This window comes from Uloborus diversus, chromosome 3 (assembly GCF_026930045.1).
Source record: "Uloborus diversus isolate 005 chromosome 3, Udiv.v.3.1, whole genome shotgun sequence".
Classification (NCBI taxonomy): Eukaryota; Metazoa; Arthropoda; class Arachnida; order Araneae; family Uloboridae; genus Uloborus; species Uloborus diversus.
Window position 1 is genome coordinate 92,825,882 of NC_072733.1, and position 21,724 is coordinate 92,847,605.

At 31.3% G+C, this 21,724-nt stretch overlaps 1 protein-coding gene across 1 annotated transcript in view; it reads right to left on the reverse strand.

The window, feature by feature from the left end:
* Nucleotides 1-18,583: 18,583 nt before the first annotated feature.
* LOC129218017 (WD repeat-containing protein 20-like) overlaps nucleotides 18,584-21,724 on the reverse strand; it is a 71,286-nt gene continuing 68,145 nt past the window's right edge. Inside the window, exon 4 of the mRNA XM_054852195.1 lies at nucleotides 18,584-19,096. Coding sequence (XP_054708170.1) covers nucleotides 19,034-19,096 — 63 coding nt within the window. The 3' untranslated portion in view covers nucleotides 18,584-19,033. The remainder of the gene's footprint in view (nucleotides 19,097-21,724) is intronic.

The window sequence follows — 21,724 nt, forward strand, 5'->3', positions numbered from 1 at the left end:
CCAATTCCTAAGCCATAGGCTACGGCTAAGGGAACAGTGTAACGATTTTCCCTTAGGCCCTTGGGGTGGGGTAGACAAGTTCTCTTCATTGTAAAACCTGAGAGGAAGACATCATGTTGACAGCTTTATGACGTTTAATTGTAAAAAAAAGGACATTTGAGCATTTCCGCTGTTTTGTATTGGTATGTACTTCCTTCATCTTAGCTCCCATATTCCTCCTCCGAGAGGAAAATTCTTAGATAAGATATAACAAGTATTGGTCACTCTGAGAAAACACATTCATGCTATTTACTGCGCCCCCCTACTCTCCCTCTCTCTCTGTTTATCCTTCCCACTCTTTATCCACATTAAACCATGCAAACTTTCTGCCAGCGCCGGCACAGCTTGTTTTTTTTTTTTTTTTGGGAGAGGGCGGCTTCCAATAACTTGTCCTTTTTCCAAAAATTAAATTTAAGCATTCATTTAGTCAGTTTAGCGCCCCCAAAATCTGGCGCCCGGGGCATGAACCCCGTCTGCCCCCCTCTAGTTACGTCCCTGCCTCTGGGGGTACTGGACCAGGGATTGTTCGGTTTCTGGTCTGAATAAAAAAATCAGAGCTATCTTCAGGGTCCCATCCAACTGGTAAAACCACAAATAGTGGTAGGTATGGGGGAACCCTGGAGTGGAAAGTGTAAATATAAGCATGTGTAACCATAAAGAAATGTGTTGATTCAGGGTAATGTGACAGCATGAGTTAAAATGGTGCCAAAAGAAGATAATCCACTTTTAAAGGACGTAGTACTGGTGTTCTGGGAAACAATGAAAAGGAAAGCTTAATGCACATTGTCTGCTTAAAATTTTAAAATTTTTAGAACTTTTAAAAGACTAAGGTGAAAGTAAAAAAATGTGGGATGAATTTGAATTGTTCAAATTTCACTCCTTGAGGCACACACAAACAGTTTGATCTTTCAAATATGGAGAACTAGTTAATAGAAATGCTGTCGGGAAAACTAAGTGACTCTTGTAATACACTGATTAAGACGGGGGGAGGGGGGGGATCAGTGAAAAGAAGACTAACAAGGGAGATGCAACAGTAAACAATTTCACAAATTGCATTGAAAATCACATTTTAGGGGTACATGAAAAAACATTTAGGTCATTTTAATTAATTTCTTACATTATAAGTTATCATATACAATAAGATAAAAGGATGAGTTAAATATCTATCAAAAGATGGTAAATAATGTGTAATGGTGTTATTTCTCTTAGCGCATGACACTAATAGTACATTTTTAATATTACAATTTTCCCCTATCTCCCAAGCAATCTTCTTCCTGCTGACATTTTCCCAATACTTCACTATAAGTTGAAGAAAAATCCTTAAGAAGTACATTAACACTTACCCCTAACATTGAACACTTACCAATAACAAACTAAACTTCCAGTCGGGCTCCAAATAGATTTTTAGTTTGTCCCTAGGGAGAAAAGGGACTTCTGTCTTAACTTTTACAGAAGAAAGTTAGGGATGCACTGAGCAATCAGCAGTAATTGGTGACCTGTGGCTTTGCAGATTTAAAATCTTCCTATTCTAAACAATTAATTGACTGAAAACTAAAATTTTAATTACTTTCGTCTATAACAAGAAACTATCCTGAATAAATTGATTACACCCAACCTAGTAGTTCTGAACTTTTGCTGTTTGCCCCCATCTTACTCATAATTTACCAATTATCATGGTAGGGGTGTAAAAAACATTCCTATTTTTTTCAGAAAAAAAAAAGACAAGATCGATAAAAGAGATTACAAAGAAAATTAAAGTGAAACTAAAATTTCAAAAGAAAAAGGGACCAGATTTTGGAAAAATAAGACTTCTAGGGACTAGTTGAAAGCCCTGTTCAAGTCAACTACTATGATGAAACTTTCCCGACTACCCATTGTTCAATGGCGCTACTGTACCTGGTAATGTTTCTTCTGCGCAACACACACACATACATAACAAAAAAATAATAATAATAAATAAATAAAAAGGCTTCACCAGTCCACATTTTTTTTTTTTTTTTAATATTTACTGGTCCGCAAATTAAAGGAGTTTGAGAAATGATGGGTTAAAGAATACTAATAAATTCTCTGAAATGAATGATAGTTACAAGTAAATATAAAAAATGAAGTTATACACTAAAAAGATATTAGAAAAAAGATTGATAACGATATGATTCAGAACTATTTCTGCTGATTACTCAAAACTCAAAAACTAACCCAAAACATAGTTCAGGCATTTGACATGATGTATAGATGAATTGCATATACATTCAGACAATATTTAAAGTGAGTATTACTCTTAATTGAGTGCATTTTCACTCAAATTCACTCAGTTTTATTCATTGCTCCATTTAAATTTGAATTCCAACAGATTGTAAATAAAGTGCTATTTCACAACAGCACACACAATTGTAGATACGAGTTTTTTAAAATTAATATGGTGATGTTTTAAGATCCAAAGCATAGTATAATAGCCTTTAAAAATTAATTGGTTACATCTATTTACGAGATTCAAATAAAGTAGAATACTTTTAAACTGTTCATAGCTAACATAATTCTCTATAAACCGCACAAGTTTCCAGAAGTAAACAATAAGTTGTCTTGTTAAAAAAAACCTATTTTCCATTGGAAATAAAGCAGCGTTCTTTGGAAAATTGTAAACTATTTATCATCTTTCCACCTTAATTCAAAGCATTTAAGAGCCAAAGAATTTTCACAGAAATAAATAGTACCAATTTGTCCTCGAAAATGCTGCTGCTTAGCTCAGGGGTGGATCATGACCCCCCCCTAAACTGTCGACACTATTATACATCTGCATTGTGTTCTAACAATTGGAATAAAATGTAAACAAATGCAGTAATCTTTTTAATTCATCAAAATTTTCCCTCCTCCTAGAATCATAGTCTGCATCCATTCCTGGCTAGGCTAACCATTAAGTGCAGGATATGGTCCCATTTATTTATGCGTGATAATTAAATTGCATATTGAAATTATATAATGCTTAATTTATTGATATATTCTGAAAATTATTTCATCAGTCAGTTTAGTTTCATAGTCATTATTTTATATGAAAGGGAAGAGAGCAATATATTAACCATTAGCATTCTTCTGAGGGGCTAGGGAGGTGCAAAGCTTAAAAGCATGAACATTTAGAGCTAGTTGAGAGAATAATGAGAGTATTCCTCCCCCTAAAATATTTTTTAAAATAATCAAAAATCTTTTTTCCAGGGGTTTGATTTAAAATATTTTCACTTATTTTCTGTGTAAATCCAGCGTATTGAACTCGCTCATATACTAATAAACAATCGCCCATGCATACTCAAACACATTTCTAGCATTTTGTTTTCTTCCATTTTAAAACTTTTATTATTGAATAATGTGCTTTTTTTTAAAATGAGGGGTCTGGTGAATGTTTTAAGATTTTATGCATCTAAATTGTTCTTTCATTTAATGTTTCAATATTTTGAAATTTATTAGCAATTCTGCAGTTTTCTGCATGAGTTATACTATTTTTTGTAGCAATTTGGATTTTATAAACAATCAACAATTAGCATTTTATAGCGATCCATAAAACCAGGTAATTCAGATACCCGTAATAGTGATGGTCCCGATTATCTTAGATAATTGGCTCTCTACTGTATTTAATCACAGCAGTTTAATAAGTTAGGCTGTTTTAAACAACTTAATGGTTAAGAAAGGCTACTTTACAGGAATGGACGACTGGCAAACATGTAATTTTTTAAAACTTACATTTCAATTGCATACTTAAAACCCAGCTTAGGTAAATTTAAAACATGGGACCAGCTGAGTCCTACAACACAACCAGAACAAAAATTTTTTTTTCAAAGCTTGGGTTTCGCAAATCTTGGGTTCTTGGAATTTTGAAAGAAACTCTTGGGTTTTTTGCTCTACTAATAAAAATAATTTATTAAAAATACCACGAATAAAAATCATTTTTATCTATACAGGGCTGCCAATCTGGGAGAAATAATTTAAGGAGCATCTGTGGTAATTTTGAGGAGCATTTTGAAATTTTTTGGAACAGCACGGTATTTTGAATAAAAATCAATAAAAAAATTGTTTTTGAGCTTTGATAATCATTTTAAGCACCAGCATAAGAATAATTATTTTTAAATTAGATACACTTTAATCCTATAACTTTACACTATGTCATGCTTTGAATACAAGGGTTTAATTTTCATATTTACATGCCTAATTAACTAGAAAAATATAATAAAAATCAATTTAATTTTATTAAAAGTTTTGGTAAGCCTGGTCAGGATAAAGACCAAACAGGAAATGCAGAGCAGAACTTCTTTGTATATTACCTCACTATTTTTGTGGAGCAACTCCACAAAATGCGGAGCAGTTAGCAACGCTATTTGTATATAATTTTTTTGCTAAGCAATCTAGACTGTAGGTTTCTTTTATACATTTTTGTGACCATACAAAAAGAATTACAATGAGAACTAAAAAATGACCTGCAATATCCATGGATATTTCTCATTATGTCTCACGTTTCCTATCTATCTGTCTTGTACTATCTGCATAAGCATATCAAGATAGTCAAAAGGCCTTTTCTTTGTAGTAGACAATTTTTACACTATCTTTTAAGAAATTGCTCCAAAGAAATAACCATATTTTTTGTGTAGTAATTTTAACACTAATTATTCATTAACTACAATAGGAATTACAAAACAGTGAATGAATTTTAAGAATTGTTCGTTACATGCGCTTGGGTTTTCTTGCCTTGATTTTGAGAATTTAATGTCTAATCTTGAGTTTTGCAAAAAATCCCACTGGCAGCCTTGCCTGTAAGGTGTTCAGGCAAAACTTTTAAGTTGTTAATGAATTTTAAAATTGCTCCAACCTCAAAAAAAAAAAAAAAAAAAAAAAAAAAAAAAAAAAAAAAAATTCTTTGGACCCCACAGATCCCAACCCTCAGCTTTATAACAATTTGTTTTTGAAACATATATGTCCTTCTGGGAAGGTGGATGAAATACTTATCATGAGCAAAAGTACTTATCTATGCTGGTTAAAAAAAAAAAAAAAAAAAAGTACCTAAAGTTAAAGTCAAGCTATATGTAATTTCATCAACATTAAAAATAATTGCCACTTCTTTTGGAACACTACATCATAAAACAAAACATCTAATCATATCATGAAATGTGATTAAAAATCTTTCAATAAATATTCAATTAGAAAAACATGCACCTTAAACCTTGTTTTGAAAGTAAAGAGTTGTTCTAAGAGAAATCTGTGAATTAAAAATAAATAAATAAATAAATAAAATAAAAACACTGCTCAAAACAAAGGATATTGCGATTTTGGGTTGATCTTGCACCTGGATAACGTTTTGGATGTTTGATACATTATCAACAGGCATAGTAAACTACGTGAGACAATAATTACATTTGTGAATAAAATATGACAACATATATAAAGTACAAATTGAGAATGGAAAAAGGTTAAAAAACCAGCAAACAGCTGTTTCGGCACTCTAAAATACAAGTGCCATCATCAGTGCATTAAAAACGAAGACAGGTTCACCCGACTAAAACACAGTCGAGGCGAACAATGGAATGAGAGACGAGTTGTAAAAGATATGAGAGCAGTACCGGAAACGATGACGTCAAGGTTACATCAGAACTCCAGAGGACAGTTGCACTCAGGAGAAAAACGTCACGGACAAAAAATAAATCAAATAACAGACTTCTAAACATTAGGAAAAGGGGGAGTGCTAGACAAATCATTGACAATTAAATTAACATTTTTCCATATATAATATGACTCCCAAAAACCTAAATCATGAATGGACGAACACTCGTGAATAACTTTGGCGGAAGAAAAAATAAAATTATGACCGCAGGACCAACAATGTTGAGCAATAGAGGAGCGTTTGAGATCCTGTTTTTTGACGTAATTTTCGTGTTCTTTTACCCGGAATTTGAGGGATCGTCGATTCTGCCCAATGTAGGCCAATTTGCACTGGCAGGAAACACTATACATGCCCCATTTGTCAAGGTTGTGAACAGGGTGTTTAAGCTGTGAAAATTTTAATTTATTAACAGGAGAAAAAGTGATGGAAAAATGAAACTTTAAGATTTTGGCAATTTGTAGACTGATTTTAGGAAAAAAGGGTAAGACAACGGAACTCGAATAGTTCACAGGAGCAAGTGTTTGATTTTTGTTAGTTGAGCTACATAGCTTCTTATAAATGGTATCAATAATATCTCATGTGAATCCCCGATCCACCGCAATACTTCGTAGGTAATTCAGTTCTGATGAAAGTAAATTGGAATTAGAACAAATGGCTAAAGCACGGTAAATAAAAGATCTAAAAGCAGTCAATTTTTGTTTAGGAGGATAAACGGATAACTTGTGGGGGGGAAGAGAAACAGCAAAGAGTTTACGGAAAACAGTAGTTGTAAACGTATTGTCATGACGAGTGATGGACACATCAAGAAAAGAAAGATGATTACCAGATTCCAATTCAACCGTAAATTGAATATGTGGGTCAATAGTATTTAGGATGGATAAAAGGTTATCAAGGTCACTGACAGACGAGTCCAAAAGCACAAAAATGTCGTCAACGTACCTGACGTAAAAATCAAATTGTATAATTTTAAATAATTTAAGTTCAAAATAGTGCATGTACAAATCACTTAGAATTGGACTCAAAGGGTTGCCCATAGCAAGACCTTCAGTCATCCGGAAAAAATTACCGTTGAAAACAAACGTGTTTAGTTTTAAGCAAGAACGTGTTAAATTGTACAATTCATTGATCTCAAAGTAGGAAAAGTGATGTTCAGTTAATCTCATTTTAAGGCAGTCTAACGCACCTTCAACAGGCACGTTAGCGAAGAGTGATTTCACTCGGGTGAACCTGTCTTCGTTTTTAATGCACTGATGATGGCACTTTTATTTTAGAGTGCCGAAACAGCTGTTTGCTGGTTTTTTAACCTTTTTCCATTCTCAATTTGTACTTTATATACGTTGTCATATTTTATTCACTATGCAGTACAAAGTTTTCGACTACTTTTTATGTAATAATTACATTTGTTTGGCAGAAAAAAATACTTTTCATTTAACTTTTGGGTACAAAAGGAAAAACATGCACTTTGTGTGTATGAGAAAAACATAAAAAAGGGGGGTTCCTTAAAAGAAAATGACTTTTAGTAAGGGGTATGGTAACCCCGGACGGCCAGCAAAGTAAAACACCTCTGATGCATGGAATCAACGAGACTATTAATGAGGGGCTGGGGTATTCCGCCCTACTCCTCCTGAAGAGCTCTTTCTAGTTCTTGGAGAGTTTGTGGAAGTGCTAGGCGTCCAGAAACTTGTTGCCTAGAATGTCCCAAACATGCTCTATTGGGTTCATAATTAGAGAACAAGCTGGACATTTCATTCGTATGATTCCTTCCTCCAAAAGGAAATCATTCATCAAGTTAGAACGATGTGGTCTGCAATTGTCATGAAGTCATCTCCAATTGCTGCAGCGTAAGGGACTACAATAGGTCTGAGGATCTCATCTTTACTTCTACAGCCAGTCATAGTTCCATTCGGAATGACATGCAGATCGGTGTGAGCATCAATGGAGATGTCAGCATATACCACCGTATTACTACCAACAAATCTGACACTTTTGTGCACAAAAGATGTTTCTTGTGCCAAGTTCCCTCCTGATGAAAATCCGCCATTATCAGGATGAAGCGAAGAATGGGACTCGGAGAAAATAATATTGCTCCATTCATTTCTTCTCCAATTCACATGCTTTGTTACCCACTCCCTGAGGCGCGACGGTGCCCAGCAGCTAATGTGACACATACTATTGGTCGGCAAGCATACAGACCTACAGCGTGAAGGCGATTTAGGACAGTTTATATCGGAACTGGTTTCAGTATGCTACCGAAGGTGTCGTTGTAGTAGAGTAGCATTCATACTTCGGTGTTTCTGAGCCATTAAAGCTAAATAACTGTCTTCATCGAGCATTGTTGCCCATCTGCGACCTTGTCCTGATCTTCAGACAACATATTCAGTCTCTAAAAAGCATTTCCATATCCTACAAATCACACTTTGCAAAACTCCAATGGTTTCTGCTGCATTGGATTGTGTTTGGCTCCCCTCTAGCCAGCCAATGACTCTAGAAGTTTGATTCCGTTAAATGACTTCATTGAGACATTGCACTCATCGAAACAACACGCTTACTGAATGTCGATTATTCTTTTCTGCTTTGTCTTACAATAAGTTTAGGGCGAAATCTCATTCGTTGCCACTAAAACGTCGTCATCAACGTCAAACTCAAAATGTGCATACTGCGATGTTTGACATTGAGAAAAAATTGTATTTGTGACTTCCTCCTTCGATTCTATGCAAAAAAAAAAAAAGTTTGCTAATGGATCATTGTACGTCAAATCGTCTAAATTAAATAGTCGGCTGTGCCATCATGTCTCCAATTTTTTCCATTATTTTTTTACAAATACATATCTACGAGAAAAGCCAAAATTAATTTTTTCAGATTTTTTGAATGAAAATTGCTCTTTGGAGTATTTTTTCAAAACTCGATTTTTGATCATTTTTCGGAGTTACCGTTTTGGCATGAATTCAGAAAATCTCTCTAATTTCTTTACTTTTTAACCAATTAAGCTGAATTTGGTATCAATTTCAAGCAAATATTTTTCTCTTTCAGTGTGAACGACAGAAAGTATTCTATGAACAGTTGGGTGTTGCCACTCTGTTCTAAAGTCAGTTTTTATGTTTTTTCAATTAGGAGATTAAATAAGTTATATCTCCGGAGTACCTACTACGATCTGCATCAAAATTTTTTGTAGCATATTTAAATCATTCTCTTGCTATGTAGAAAATAGGTAGAAGGGTGTTTTTTGTTGTTTTGAAATAAAAAAATAAAGTTTGTTTTGCAGAAAATACAAGTTTTCTATTACTTTAAATCCCTTTTAAGCTTAAAAAAGGCCAAAAACTTTTCAGAACAATTAATACTGGAATCTCAAAGAATTTGTATCAATAGTTAATTGCTAAAGAGTTGTTTACTTTGGAAAAGAATTGTGCAAAAACCTCTGTTTCAGATTTCGCAAAAATAAATGAATAAGTAAATAAAAAAACTTTTGATTGAAAGTGTACTAAATTTTAAGAACAATAATTTGAAGAATAGTATAAAAATATTTCTAATGGCATTATTTAGCCTTCTTTTTTTTGACATTAAAGGATGGAAAAAAAAAGTTACTGTTGAAAACTTTTCTTAGCATAACTTGTTTGGATTACGTTACACCTAACAATAAACTTCCACACTTACAGTAAGTACTTCGCAACTCTAGATTTCTCTGAAGAAGATTATTTTTGCTGATTGAAGTACCTTTTAAAACCTCTTTGAAACTTATTGATAGAAATTCTCACTTTTTCATCTTCTGATACAAAGGAAATAGTAAATTCAAAAAATAAATGCCGTCTGCACAAGTATGCCTTTTATTTCACATTTTATAATCGACGAAAGTTGTGTGTCGATTAACTTTCGAAGCGAAGAAGAATGATGCATATTGCATGAGTATTGTAAGAGCGGAAGATCATTGTCTGGTATTGCATAATCCAAACAAGTTTAGGCTATGAAAACTTTTCGATAGTAATTCTTTTTTTTTTTCCTATCTTTTATTGTCAAAAAAAAAAAAAAAAAAAAACTAAATAATGCCATTAGAAATATTTTTTATACTATTCTTCCAATTATTATTCTTAATATTTAGTACACTTTCAATCAAAAGTGTTTTTTATTTATTTATTCATTCATTTATTTTGGCGAAGTCTGAAACGAAGGTTTTTGCACAATTCTTTTCCAAAGTAAACAACTTTTTAGCCATTAACTATTGATAAATTCTTTGAGAGTCCAGTATTAATTGTACTGAAAAGCTTTTGGCCTTTTTTAAGCTTAAAAGGGATTTAAAGTAATAGAAAACTTGTATTTTCTGCAAAACAAACTTTATTTTTTTATTTCAAAATAACACCCTTCTAGTTTTTTCTACACAGCAAGAGAATGATTTAAATATGCTACAAAAAAAAATTGATGCAGATCGTAGTAGATACTCCGGAGATATAACTTATTTATTCTCCCAATTGAAAAAACATATGACTTTAGATAAAGAGTCTCGACACCCAACTGCTCATAGAATACTTTCTGTCGTTCACACTAAAAGAGAAAAATATTACCTTGAAATTGATACCAAATTCAGCTTAATTGGTTAAAAAATAAAGAAATTAGAGAGATTTTCTGAATTTATGCCAAAGCGGGGACAAAAAAATGATCAAAAATCGAATTTTTGAAAAAATTCTCCAAAGCGTAATTTTCATTCAAAAATCTGAAAAAATTAATTTGGTCTTTTCTCATAGATATCTATTTGTAAAAAAATAATGGACAAAATCTGAGACATGATGGCACATGGCATTAGGCGATTTGACGTGAAATGACCCTAATACCTTTTTTTTGTACAAGACTTACAATAACCTTTAATTGTTTTGAGCAGTGTATAACCAATTGCTTAACAAAGTCTTACACAATAAAGCTAGCGTAGCATTGTCAGGATGCAGCTACATAATAAAAAGTTATATTTGACGAACTGAAATGGAAATTTGAACCATTAAAATATTCAGGCAAAATTGACGATCATTGTATTTGTTGTTATTAATGTAGGAGACAAAAGCCCAGTGGTTCAGTGTTAGCGCTTCATGTTTTCATACTGCAGATGAGTCATTGGGCATGGTCAACTCTGCCATTCATCCATTTAGTGGGTTGGAAAAATGAGTACCAAACATGCTTGGGAACTAAATCCTGGGGGTTCCGCATTCGACTGGCAACCTAACTGGAACATCTGCCTTGCACCCCCGAGCCCTAGGTCAGAAAAACCGAGATGGGCACAATAGGCCTTGGTCCCCATGGGCTATTGTGCCACTGGGTTTGGCTTGGTTTTTTAACATAGGAAACATATTTTGAATTAATTCTCTAGAAAATGCAAAAAAAAAAAAAAAAATAAAATAAAATCTTAAAATTTCAGCATTCCATATTAAAGTTCATTTTATTTTTCAAGATCACAACTAAAATATGAAACAGCAAATTTACTTGCATGCTTCAAACAATTATTAAAATGTGTAAATATAAACTTCTTATCATGGCACATACCCTTAATTTATTTTCTGATAAAAAAAGAAATGAGTAATCCAGGCATATTCAACCCATATAGCCTACAGAAATAGATAGAAGTTATAATATCTATCTCTACAAAAATCATTACAAACAGATTAATTAAAAAAAATGCAGTTGTCTACTGTAATTAATTTCTGAGTAATCATACAATTCAAAATAGACATTTCACATTAAAGGTTATTTTATTACAATTGCAAATAGAAATTTCATTTTTAATCTCCATACTAGTTTTAATCTGTTGTCAGATAAACTTACTTGAAAATAAGAATAACCCACCATGAACTTTAAAAAATCCAATTTGTGCAATAACCCTTTGTTTACTGAATTCTAGCTACTGGCCCTCCTCATTTACTTAGGTATTGTATCATCGAATTTATTCATCTTCAGCAAGCATTCAAAGCAAAATCAGCTGTTGCTGCCATACAAGGGTTTAATAAAGTGTGCAACATTAGTCTTTCAAGTCTTGCTAGTTTTAAAAGCATTTTAAAAATGAGACAACTGGCACGATCAAACTTCACAACTCGGAAGTAGATTCAGTAAAGACGCTCCACACATAAATATTATTATTGTAACAAAGAAACTAGTTTTAATTAATGTCTTAAAAAAATGAAAGATTCTTATGAAAGATCTGAGGCTCAGAAACTGGTCCAGTAACAGTAACTAAATTAATTTAAAAAAAAAACATTAATTCAAATGATGCTACTTCTAAGTAGCACTATCTAGTGAAATTCAAGCAATTTAGTGAACTCCAGCAAGTTTTGTATCAAGTCTTGCATAACTTGATGCAAATTTTCCCACAAATAAAATATAAAACTTGATCCGTATAATGTGAAATATATGCATGTTGTTATAAGATGTTTATTGACAACTTTAAAGAAAAGAAAATTAGACTAAAAATATAACTTTTATTTAGTTTGAAATGTTTGAGCTGTACATGGTAATGAATGACATTATCTTGTAAAGTTAATTTTCTTTACCACAAGTTACGTCCACAAGTCCCACACGACTCAGGTCAAGAAAATATGCCTTTCTATTAATTATTTTCTGGCAATGAAATAAAGACTTCCAAACTTCTGTTCCAACATTGTATCATACACAAAAATTAAACTTTCAAAAGGTAGTTATAATGAAAAGACTTAAATTAGAAATTCAATATATAACCTCTAGCAAAGCTTTGTCAAATTTTTACTATACATATTTCTGTAAGCACAAATATCATATTTCAATTTTTATAATGCATTTTTTGAAACAAAACAGATTTTTCCAACTGAATGAGTTAAACACTGTCAACTGAACTACTAATGTATAAAACTTAATTTAAAACAAAAATCAAAAACAAGAATTAGCTAATATCTTAAAACATGGATAAAAAGTCTCACCAAAAAGATGTCTGCCAAAAGAAAGATGTAATTAAAAATTCTAAACAAAAGTATGCTTTTAATTACTAGCCAATTTTGATAAAAAATTACTTTTGGGCTACAATCAATGCTTCAGATGCAGAAAAACATTTTATTAAAGCATGAAAACAATATTTAGTAAGCACTGATAGCCTTAATAAATAGCAATTTTTTAGTTTGTTTATTTCTGTATAAAAACTAAATCAACTTACTGTTTCAACTTTAAGTCAGATTCCTTTCTTCTCTGAGAGAGTTTTCTTTTTAGCTTTTAGCTACTTTGGTTCTACATTGGAATCACTTAAAAAATAATTCCATACTAAACTTAAATACAAGCCAATAATTAATTATAATGTCAGATTAATCCCCTATCCCTTTCCACTGACAATAAATTGTAAAACATCAATAATTTACTTAACTTTTTAAATTTATCATAAACTGGGGGCAAAAGTAAAAACTATTTCTGTCAGGAGAACAAGAAATGTCAGAAATGGGATCAACTAAGCGTCCCTAGCTTATCACAATGTGTGGAAAAATATTTTAGATTATCAGAGTAAGAAAAGGAGACTGCACATTACCATCTTTTAGCTTTGAAGATGGTTTTAAAGTGAAATTGCATGTGATAGACACTAATTGTAGTAAAAAAAGAAAGGAAATAAATTATATTTTAGGGTTTTGTGAAGAAATTGAAATTATGCAGGAAACCTTTCTAACATAATAGGGTGTAGGCTTCAGTGAATAGTGTCAATAAGGAATATATATATATATATATTGCTAAAAATTGCAAGGAAGAAATTTTAGGTGCTAGATAAATCACTTCCCCGAGTTTATAGGAAAATTCAATGTAATCAAGCTCCTGAAAGATTCTTATTCTGAAAGAATTAGACGATAAGGTACTTTTTTAGTCACCCAGGCGACTTGACCTGGCTTGGCATTATCGAACCCTATATATAGCTATTACAAAAGTCTTCTATTCCTTAACAAATTTATTTAAATGACATTTAAAGAAAAGCCAATTTCTATTTTTAATCATAAACAAATTATCTCAGAAATTAATTAAAGAGCAATACTTGATCCATCTAAAGAAAATGATATGAACTCGTTTCAACCCCACCACACATAAGATCATTCACAACCAAAACCCACACCAGGGTTCATACCCTTTAGGCAGAAAAAAATTCAAGCACTTTTCAAGTACTTTTCAAGGTAAAAAATTTTGTTTTCAAGGCAATATCATAAATTTGTACTAAAAATATTGTATGCAGATTTCATTTACTACAAACACATAGAAATAAGGCAATAATACAAAAATATAGGAAAACAAAATTGCTTTTTCTACAACGAGAGACACTTTGATGAAAGATCTACTGCGTTGAAAGTTTTTCTGAAAATGTTTGAAAAGTTTGGTCATAAAGAGAAGCAGATACCAAAAGGTTTGATTTTGAGGTTTTTCAAAGCTTGCAGCAGTCAGAGGTTTGTATATTTTCTAGAATCAGCAAATTAATACTTAAAAAAACCCTTTCATAAGTGCTTTTAACTTTTATGGGAAGAAACTAAAATACCCATGTTCAATGGCATTGCCAGAGAGGAGTTTTTGAAGTCACTCCTCCCCTTCGTATGTATTTATTAGCTGTTCAGCCAATAAGGCATTTCAACTGTCCTCGAGTAAATTTAAAAATTAGGAAGTAAGAAAAGTTTATGAAAGTCCACAGTCCAGTCTCTACACCTCAAAATATACAAAAGCAGCTTAAGCAGTGATAAATACCCTGAATGCAAACTTGAGCTTATTCAACTTTCATTGATTAACTTGCAATAGACAATAAATGTGCAAGTTCAGATTTATAGAGCCATATTTCGAAATTGAAAAGGTTCACAATAAGTTGACATATATTATGACAAGTTTTATTTTGGGAAAAAATGGGTTATTGTTGAAATTAGAATTTAAATTTAGAAAGGCAATAATATTCAGGTGTAATTGTGATTTGTGAGTTCATAAAAAATTACCTGAAAGTTTCAAAGAGCAAAATGGGGTGAGGGGGGGGGGAATAATTTTTAAAACTAAGACCCCTATTACTTGAATATACATATGTACAACAATAACTTTTGCTATGCATACAATTCATAAAATAGTTTATTAAGTCAAAATATTCTGCATAGAAATACAATGCCCAGTGCCTGTTAATAACCAGCAACAGGCACTGGGCCTATCTAGGCTGGTCCTGGTCAATTTATTAGATCCAAATGAAGATCAATGACCCTCCTTAAGCTATCTACCCCTTTCCTGATTAAAGCCTCTTTCAGTAAGCTCCAAGTACCCACAACCTTAATAAAGTAGTAATTTTGAACATTTGAGGAAAAGGGGAAAATTGGAGATATAGGGAGGTAAAAGCATAAAAACGAACACTACTGAATTTCAAGTGAATAATCATAACACAACCACCCCTGTTATACACCTTATTTATTTTAGCAGACATAAAAAATGATGTACTTATAAATAAAATTGTATAAATCAACTTTATATTTAAAATACAAACTTTAATTTTGTTAGGTGCTCAACTGCTGAAATTTAAATTTTTTTTTTTTAAAAATCTGTTATGACCAAAAATTAGGTAAAGATAATCATTCGAAATTGCAAAAATAAATAAGCAAATAATTAAACAAGACCAAGGTAATAAATTCTTTAACTCTTTAGTTATTAAAATAAAATAAGCTAATCTGATGTAGCAGTGTCAAAATAACTACTAATTGCCAAAAATATAAAATATTTACAAAATGCAAAAGGATTGAAATCTCAAACAAGGGAAGCAAATTTTCGCGAATTAAGTTTAATGTTGTCATGTTTCCCATAAAATAAACTTATATTTTACTGAAATTAAACATAAAATATGCTAATCTACGGTAGCAAATATGAAAATAACATCCGATTAGTGAATATATTTAAATATTTGCAAGATGCAAAAAGATTGAAATTTCAAACACGAGAAGCAATTTTTCGCAAAGTCTGAGTTTGTTCGACGTGGCATGTTTCCCATTAAATAAATTTATTTGTTTTTTATTAAAATTAAACAAAAAATATACTAATCTAAGGTAGCATATGCGAAACTAACATTTGATTAGCCAAAATATTTAAATATTTGCAGGATGCAAAAAGATTGAAATTTCAAACACAAGAGCAATTTTCCGCGAAACCCGAGTAAGTTCAATGTTGTCTTGGTTTCCAAATTAATTTCTTTGTTAATTAATGAAATTAAACAAAAAATAAACTAATCTAAGGTACCATATGTCAAAATATATTTCGGTTGTAAAAAACATCAAAATATTTACAAGATGCAAAAGGATCGAAATCCCAAACACGGAAGCAATTTTTCGCGATGTTGCATACTGAGCACATGTTCAGAAAATTGCAGTGGTGAAATACTTTTTTAAAACTTCTAAGCACAATTCGTTGATTTTTGAGAGAATATAAGCACTAAGAAACTTTTTCAAGGTTTTAAAACTTTTTCAAGGTTTTCAAGCACTTGAAAATGAACTTTTTTTTTTCAAGCACTTTTCAAGGTTTTTCAAGGGCGTACGAACCCTGCACACAAGTCTATCACTGATGTTTAGCACAATTTGAACAACGATTAAAGTAAGACTTGGCAATAAAATAAACTTATTTACAAGTTTACTAAATACTTGAATCTATTATTTCAGAAAGGGCATAAGTCCTATGGAAATTCAATGGGCTTACGCCCTTTCTGAAACAAGGGATCACTTAAGGCTCTAAATTCTGAAAAGGAGCACATCCATGAAAAATTAATGTCAAAATTCTATTATTCTCAATAAAAGTAAATAGATAAAATAAAGTTTGATTTTTTTTTTTGATGAAAATTAAAAAAAGGAGGGGGAGGTGCTAACTGCAATACATTAGAAGGTAAAAGTCAATCCAAATCAGAGCTTTTGAAAGGAATATGCTATTAAAAAATATATATGCATTCAAGAATGAAATATTATCCATGATTTTTCCCTTTAGCACACCATTTTGCTTTGAATTACTGGAATATTTAAACCACATTGCAGAAAATACAACTCTTAAAAAGAGTCAAAATAAAGCTTATATTTTAAACTAATAAAAATCTTCTATCTGAAAGTTACAGATATGTACATATAATGGATAGAAATGATGCAAAGTTTAAGTTTTTTTTTTAAAAGTAAACATATAAAATGCACAACTTAGGGGGGGGGGAGAAAAGGTAAATTAGTTTATGTTGAATCTTAACTCCAATACAATGATATAAATTACAAAAAACAAAACAAACAAAACAGTTCTGATAAAATTAGAAAGGTTACTAAATAACATATTGAATCAAAAAACATTTTGCTCAATAAGCATATTTACACATATATTATTTGAAAACTTAATTTACACACAAACGACAGGATTTAAATCAATTGAAAGACTTTCAGTTGGAAAAAAAGTAGTTATTGCAATTCTTCAATAGGAGCAGTAATATGAATATTTGAGGCGCAAAAGTTATGCAATTAACAAGCATTTCACTGGAAAAATAAATTTTTACTAACACTAATTACACTTTCATAAAGATCTTATTTTTTAATATCACAGCAAAATTATAAGCAATTTCAAAAATTGGGAACTCATTGTAAACATATCCTAAATTTATCTCTTATTTAAAAGAGAATCAAGTAGATTCTTATTAAATTTTTTTTGCTAGAAGTTATATTAATTATTTCAACTAAACTTTTTAATATGCAATAACAATGAATATCAAGAAAAAGACATGAAAATATGAATGATTTCAACAAAATGAAAATTTAAAAAATGAAAAAAAAAAAAAAAAAAAAAAAAAAAAAAAACTTGCTGTAAAATTTGCACTTAAATTAAAAAGAAGAAATGACTTTTAAAGTTCATTACAGTAAAATTCAGAACAATAGATGACAAATAATTCATTATTCTGAAATATAACTTTTTTTAGATACATTATTTACTAAGGACAAAGATGAAAAAAGTGTGTATAATTAAAATGACTGCATAAAATAGCAAACAGAGCCTAACTGTGCCTTAATTTTACAAGCACAAATCTGCCTTTTGACTAGAATCACCAGCATTGATTCAGAAACTTGCAACAATCATAATTCAAATAAAGCTAATAGCAAAAATCAACCTCCTTACAGTTCTGCTTGTAGTATTTAACAAAATATAAGGCAGTTTAAAAAGAAAAAAGAGTTAGGATCTAAAATTATATAACAGAAAATCATTTACAGTAGAAGGCTTTTAAGAAAATGTTTGAAATTTCAAAAGATGAAAAGGAAAAAACTAAGTAAGTCAATATTTAATGTCTTACAAAACAAGATACTTTCCCTGAATGATTTATTTCTAAGTAACCAATGTAACTTTTCATATTCAATACAGAAAAACAAAAACACTCTATGACAGAGGAAATTTTAAACAGTTTATTGTTTTTAAAAATTAAACAAAATATTTTTTAATTCATTATTGTGAAAGAAGTTTTCAGTTTTATGGCAGTACTATGTACGCTGTTTTGACTTAAAATACTTCATGGACCAAAACAATGGATCATGTAAAAATGTAAACAATTCCATAAATGGCAATCTTAATCCGCAAAATATTTCACTAACACAACTGAAGCATTAATAAATGCATGTCTGAATAGAACTATTTTTAATCCTTACGGATTCGCCTTTTCCAATATCTTTATTAGCAGTAAACTAAAAGCATCCTGATCAAAAAATTTGTATGACTTGACTGTCAATACCATCACTGCCTGGGGGGGGGGGGGGGGTGCTAATGCTTACATGCTAACAATTTTAGAAAACAAATTTAGTCAAATGTTTTCCTAAAAAATAGAATAATTTTACCACAAAAATAAATAAATAAATAAATAAAATAAAAAAAATTGAGGATTTCTTATTGCATTTCTCTAACATCTTTCAATATAAAAGTGAGGAAAAAACAGAAACAATAAATTTACTGCATCTTAATAATGCTTCAATTATGCATTGAATTTATAAAATCTTTTTCTAGAAAATTAGAACATATCTGATATTTAGGTAACAAAAATAAAAATTTAATTGCACATTTGTAATTTTAGTTGAAATTTAAATTATGGGAATAGTTATAGTGTGAATAATATTCCCACACACATAATCACAGGAACTAATGTTATTTTTATAACTGCTTTAATTAGAGCTGAAATTGTGAAGTTGAAAACATTTTTAGCAATTTATGCCTCAAAAGAAGCAAGTTTCATAAATTAGCTGTTTTGATTTTATTTTTTATTTCACTGGGACTAGTAATAGGAGCAGCAGTAAAGCAAAAAATCCAGCTGCTGCATAGGAAACATTCAGTGTGATCTGTAAAAGTTCACCTAATGATTGGCAATTTATACATTTTCTGATGTTAAACAACAGTTCCACCACTTGGATTACTAGAATTTGGGCTAGACACATGTTGAGCAAGAATCTAAAAAAGAAAGAAAAACAGCAATAAATTCAGAGAAAGAAAAATATTACAGTAAATACACTGTACACAAATAATCTCTTTTAACGCATACTGAAGATTAAGAAGTTTTCACAAACTGACTTCACAGAACAGGTCAACAGTTGGTTATTTCTCAAATTAACACTTAAAACAATGCAGATATCCCTGTAAACAAACTCTAAACTGAATACACACAATCAAAAGCAAACATTACATTCACAAATTAGTTCACATTGTATATATATATATATATATATATATTAAATCCTTTGCTCAATATATTATCAGGAGAAACAGCAGAAAGTTATTTGAATTGTTCCAGTGACACAGGAATGGGAGATATTTGTTTTGGGAAGACAGAGAATTATGACTTTCAAAACAGATTCATTCATATATTCTCATGATATGAAGTTTTAAAATACAACATGATCTTCACCGGATAAATTTTAACACCAAAATTTTGCAATACTATTGAATGTTATGGTAACTAGTAAATTACCTTTATTGTAAATAACTGACCAAATTTTACAATAATGAAAGCACATTGGCATTAAAAAAAAATCTACAAAAATAAGAAATTGGGTTTAGTTTAATAAAGAATACGCTGAATGCTCATTGGTGCATCAGCAATCAAGCACTGCATGACATTATGAAATCGTGGTTCAATCACTAGCCATCGCCATTTCTCATGGAAGTTATCTTGTCCCTGCTGCATCATCCGACTCAACAATGGCTGTGCATAGGTGTAGGCTCTTTGAAAGCCTCAGTACTAAGTTAATTAGATGCTGTAGAATTCACCCCCCCCCTCCCAAGCATTCTTATATTATATCTTATCTAATAAACCTGTAAGTAATTTATAATGAGAGCATGAAGAATCAGTTACAACAACTCGAACGAATGGGCCAGAATTTTAAATGATAATTTTATGGGTCATTCAACATAAAAATTGTGGCGAATTTAGTAGAAGGCAAGCAATTCAACTTGATGTTAAGGGATGGTGTTTTTGCATTGGGGGAGGGAAGTTGATATCATAATCTTGTCAATGGTAATCTGAAACTTTAACACAGCTTGGCAAAAAGTTTCAGAGAACATTAGGCAACTTCTGTATTAGATGGGGGGGGGGGGCTGAGTAATTAAGTGAGGGAAGAGTGAGCCAGATGAATACCATCACCCATGGTACAGAGAGAGGTTGAGGTCACCCCCTAGACTCTTAACTTTATTACCAATCTTAGCATGCTAATTTCATATGCATGCAAGGATTGTCATGACCATCATTAACCCTCCTGGCCGCAGACCCGATTATACTCAGGCAACCCTATGAGTATGGAGTTGAACATTGAGTGGGTGTGGTCCTGCCGCTAGGAAGGCTAATATCATGATCGTAAATGTTTGGCCTCACTATGCTCCAACTCCAATTAAGTTGATCAATCAATTTTCAAGACATATGATACCTCCCATAAGTCATCCAACTATTCTCAACCCTTATATACCCATATTTACAGGTTTTTTGCTTTCTGCAAGAGCAGCTATTGATTTGGTTGTTAGCATTTCAATGAGTTCTACCCCTATTCAGCAAAAAACTATAGCATTGCCTACTGCCTGCTCGTCATCTGCTGGACATGATATCCTTTTTTCAGACTTTCCCATGACTTCCTCCATCCACAAGGGCCAAGAACTTCTCCATCTAACAGGGGCATTTTTGTATGAATTGAAAGACATCTTACACTCCAAACCAGTCGGTCTAAGCAGGTTAGTTTAACAAACAACAATGTTGTTGAACAACAACATGTTTAAAAAAAAAACAATGTAGTTGCAGAGTGGGATAAACACTGTTGGCCAGTGCCCCCGGCAGAATAAAAATTTCAAGGAGTGCAAAAATAATTTTAAGAAAATGACAAAAAAAAAAAAAAAAAAATCATGTTGAAGTTTCTGAATGAAACAAACAAATTGTCTTTTTGGACAACTTTGTTTTTATGCAATTCATAGTTTAGCTGAGAATGCATAATTTGGTGGCTGTACAAATAAATTAGGCGGCAGTAAGCAAAACATGCCTACAATAATTTCCTATGTCTATCTCTATATTTATCTACTTTATTTTTTCTTTGTTAACTTGAGTCTTTTGAATCATGCAACTCAATAACAAAAATGAATGCACCTACTTAACTTTTAACTATGAAGAACAAGTACTTGTGTTAAAAAAAAAAAAACCTTGCTACCATTTTTGTTTGACATTCCTTGAATGAATAAATCAAGAAAATAAATAAGCTGTACAGAAAACTGCTTTGAAATTTTTTAAGAACTACAGCTGACAGAGAACTTGAAATTTTGAAATGACTAGAACTGACTCAGAGTACAATTCTTCACTAACTTGCAAGTTTCATAATTTTCAAAGAAAAAGTTTAACAATTTTTGAGCATACTTTTAAAATATTAAGCACCATATCTAGAAATGCAAAATACTCATCACATATTCATAAATATGTTTAAAAAATAAGTATAATACACACAAACATTCACATAATAAAACTCTTATTTATAGGATAAAATGTCAGATGGTTTAATAACACTTTTTTGAACAAAAAGTGGTTTTTATTTATTTGTCTTAAATATA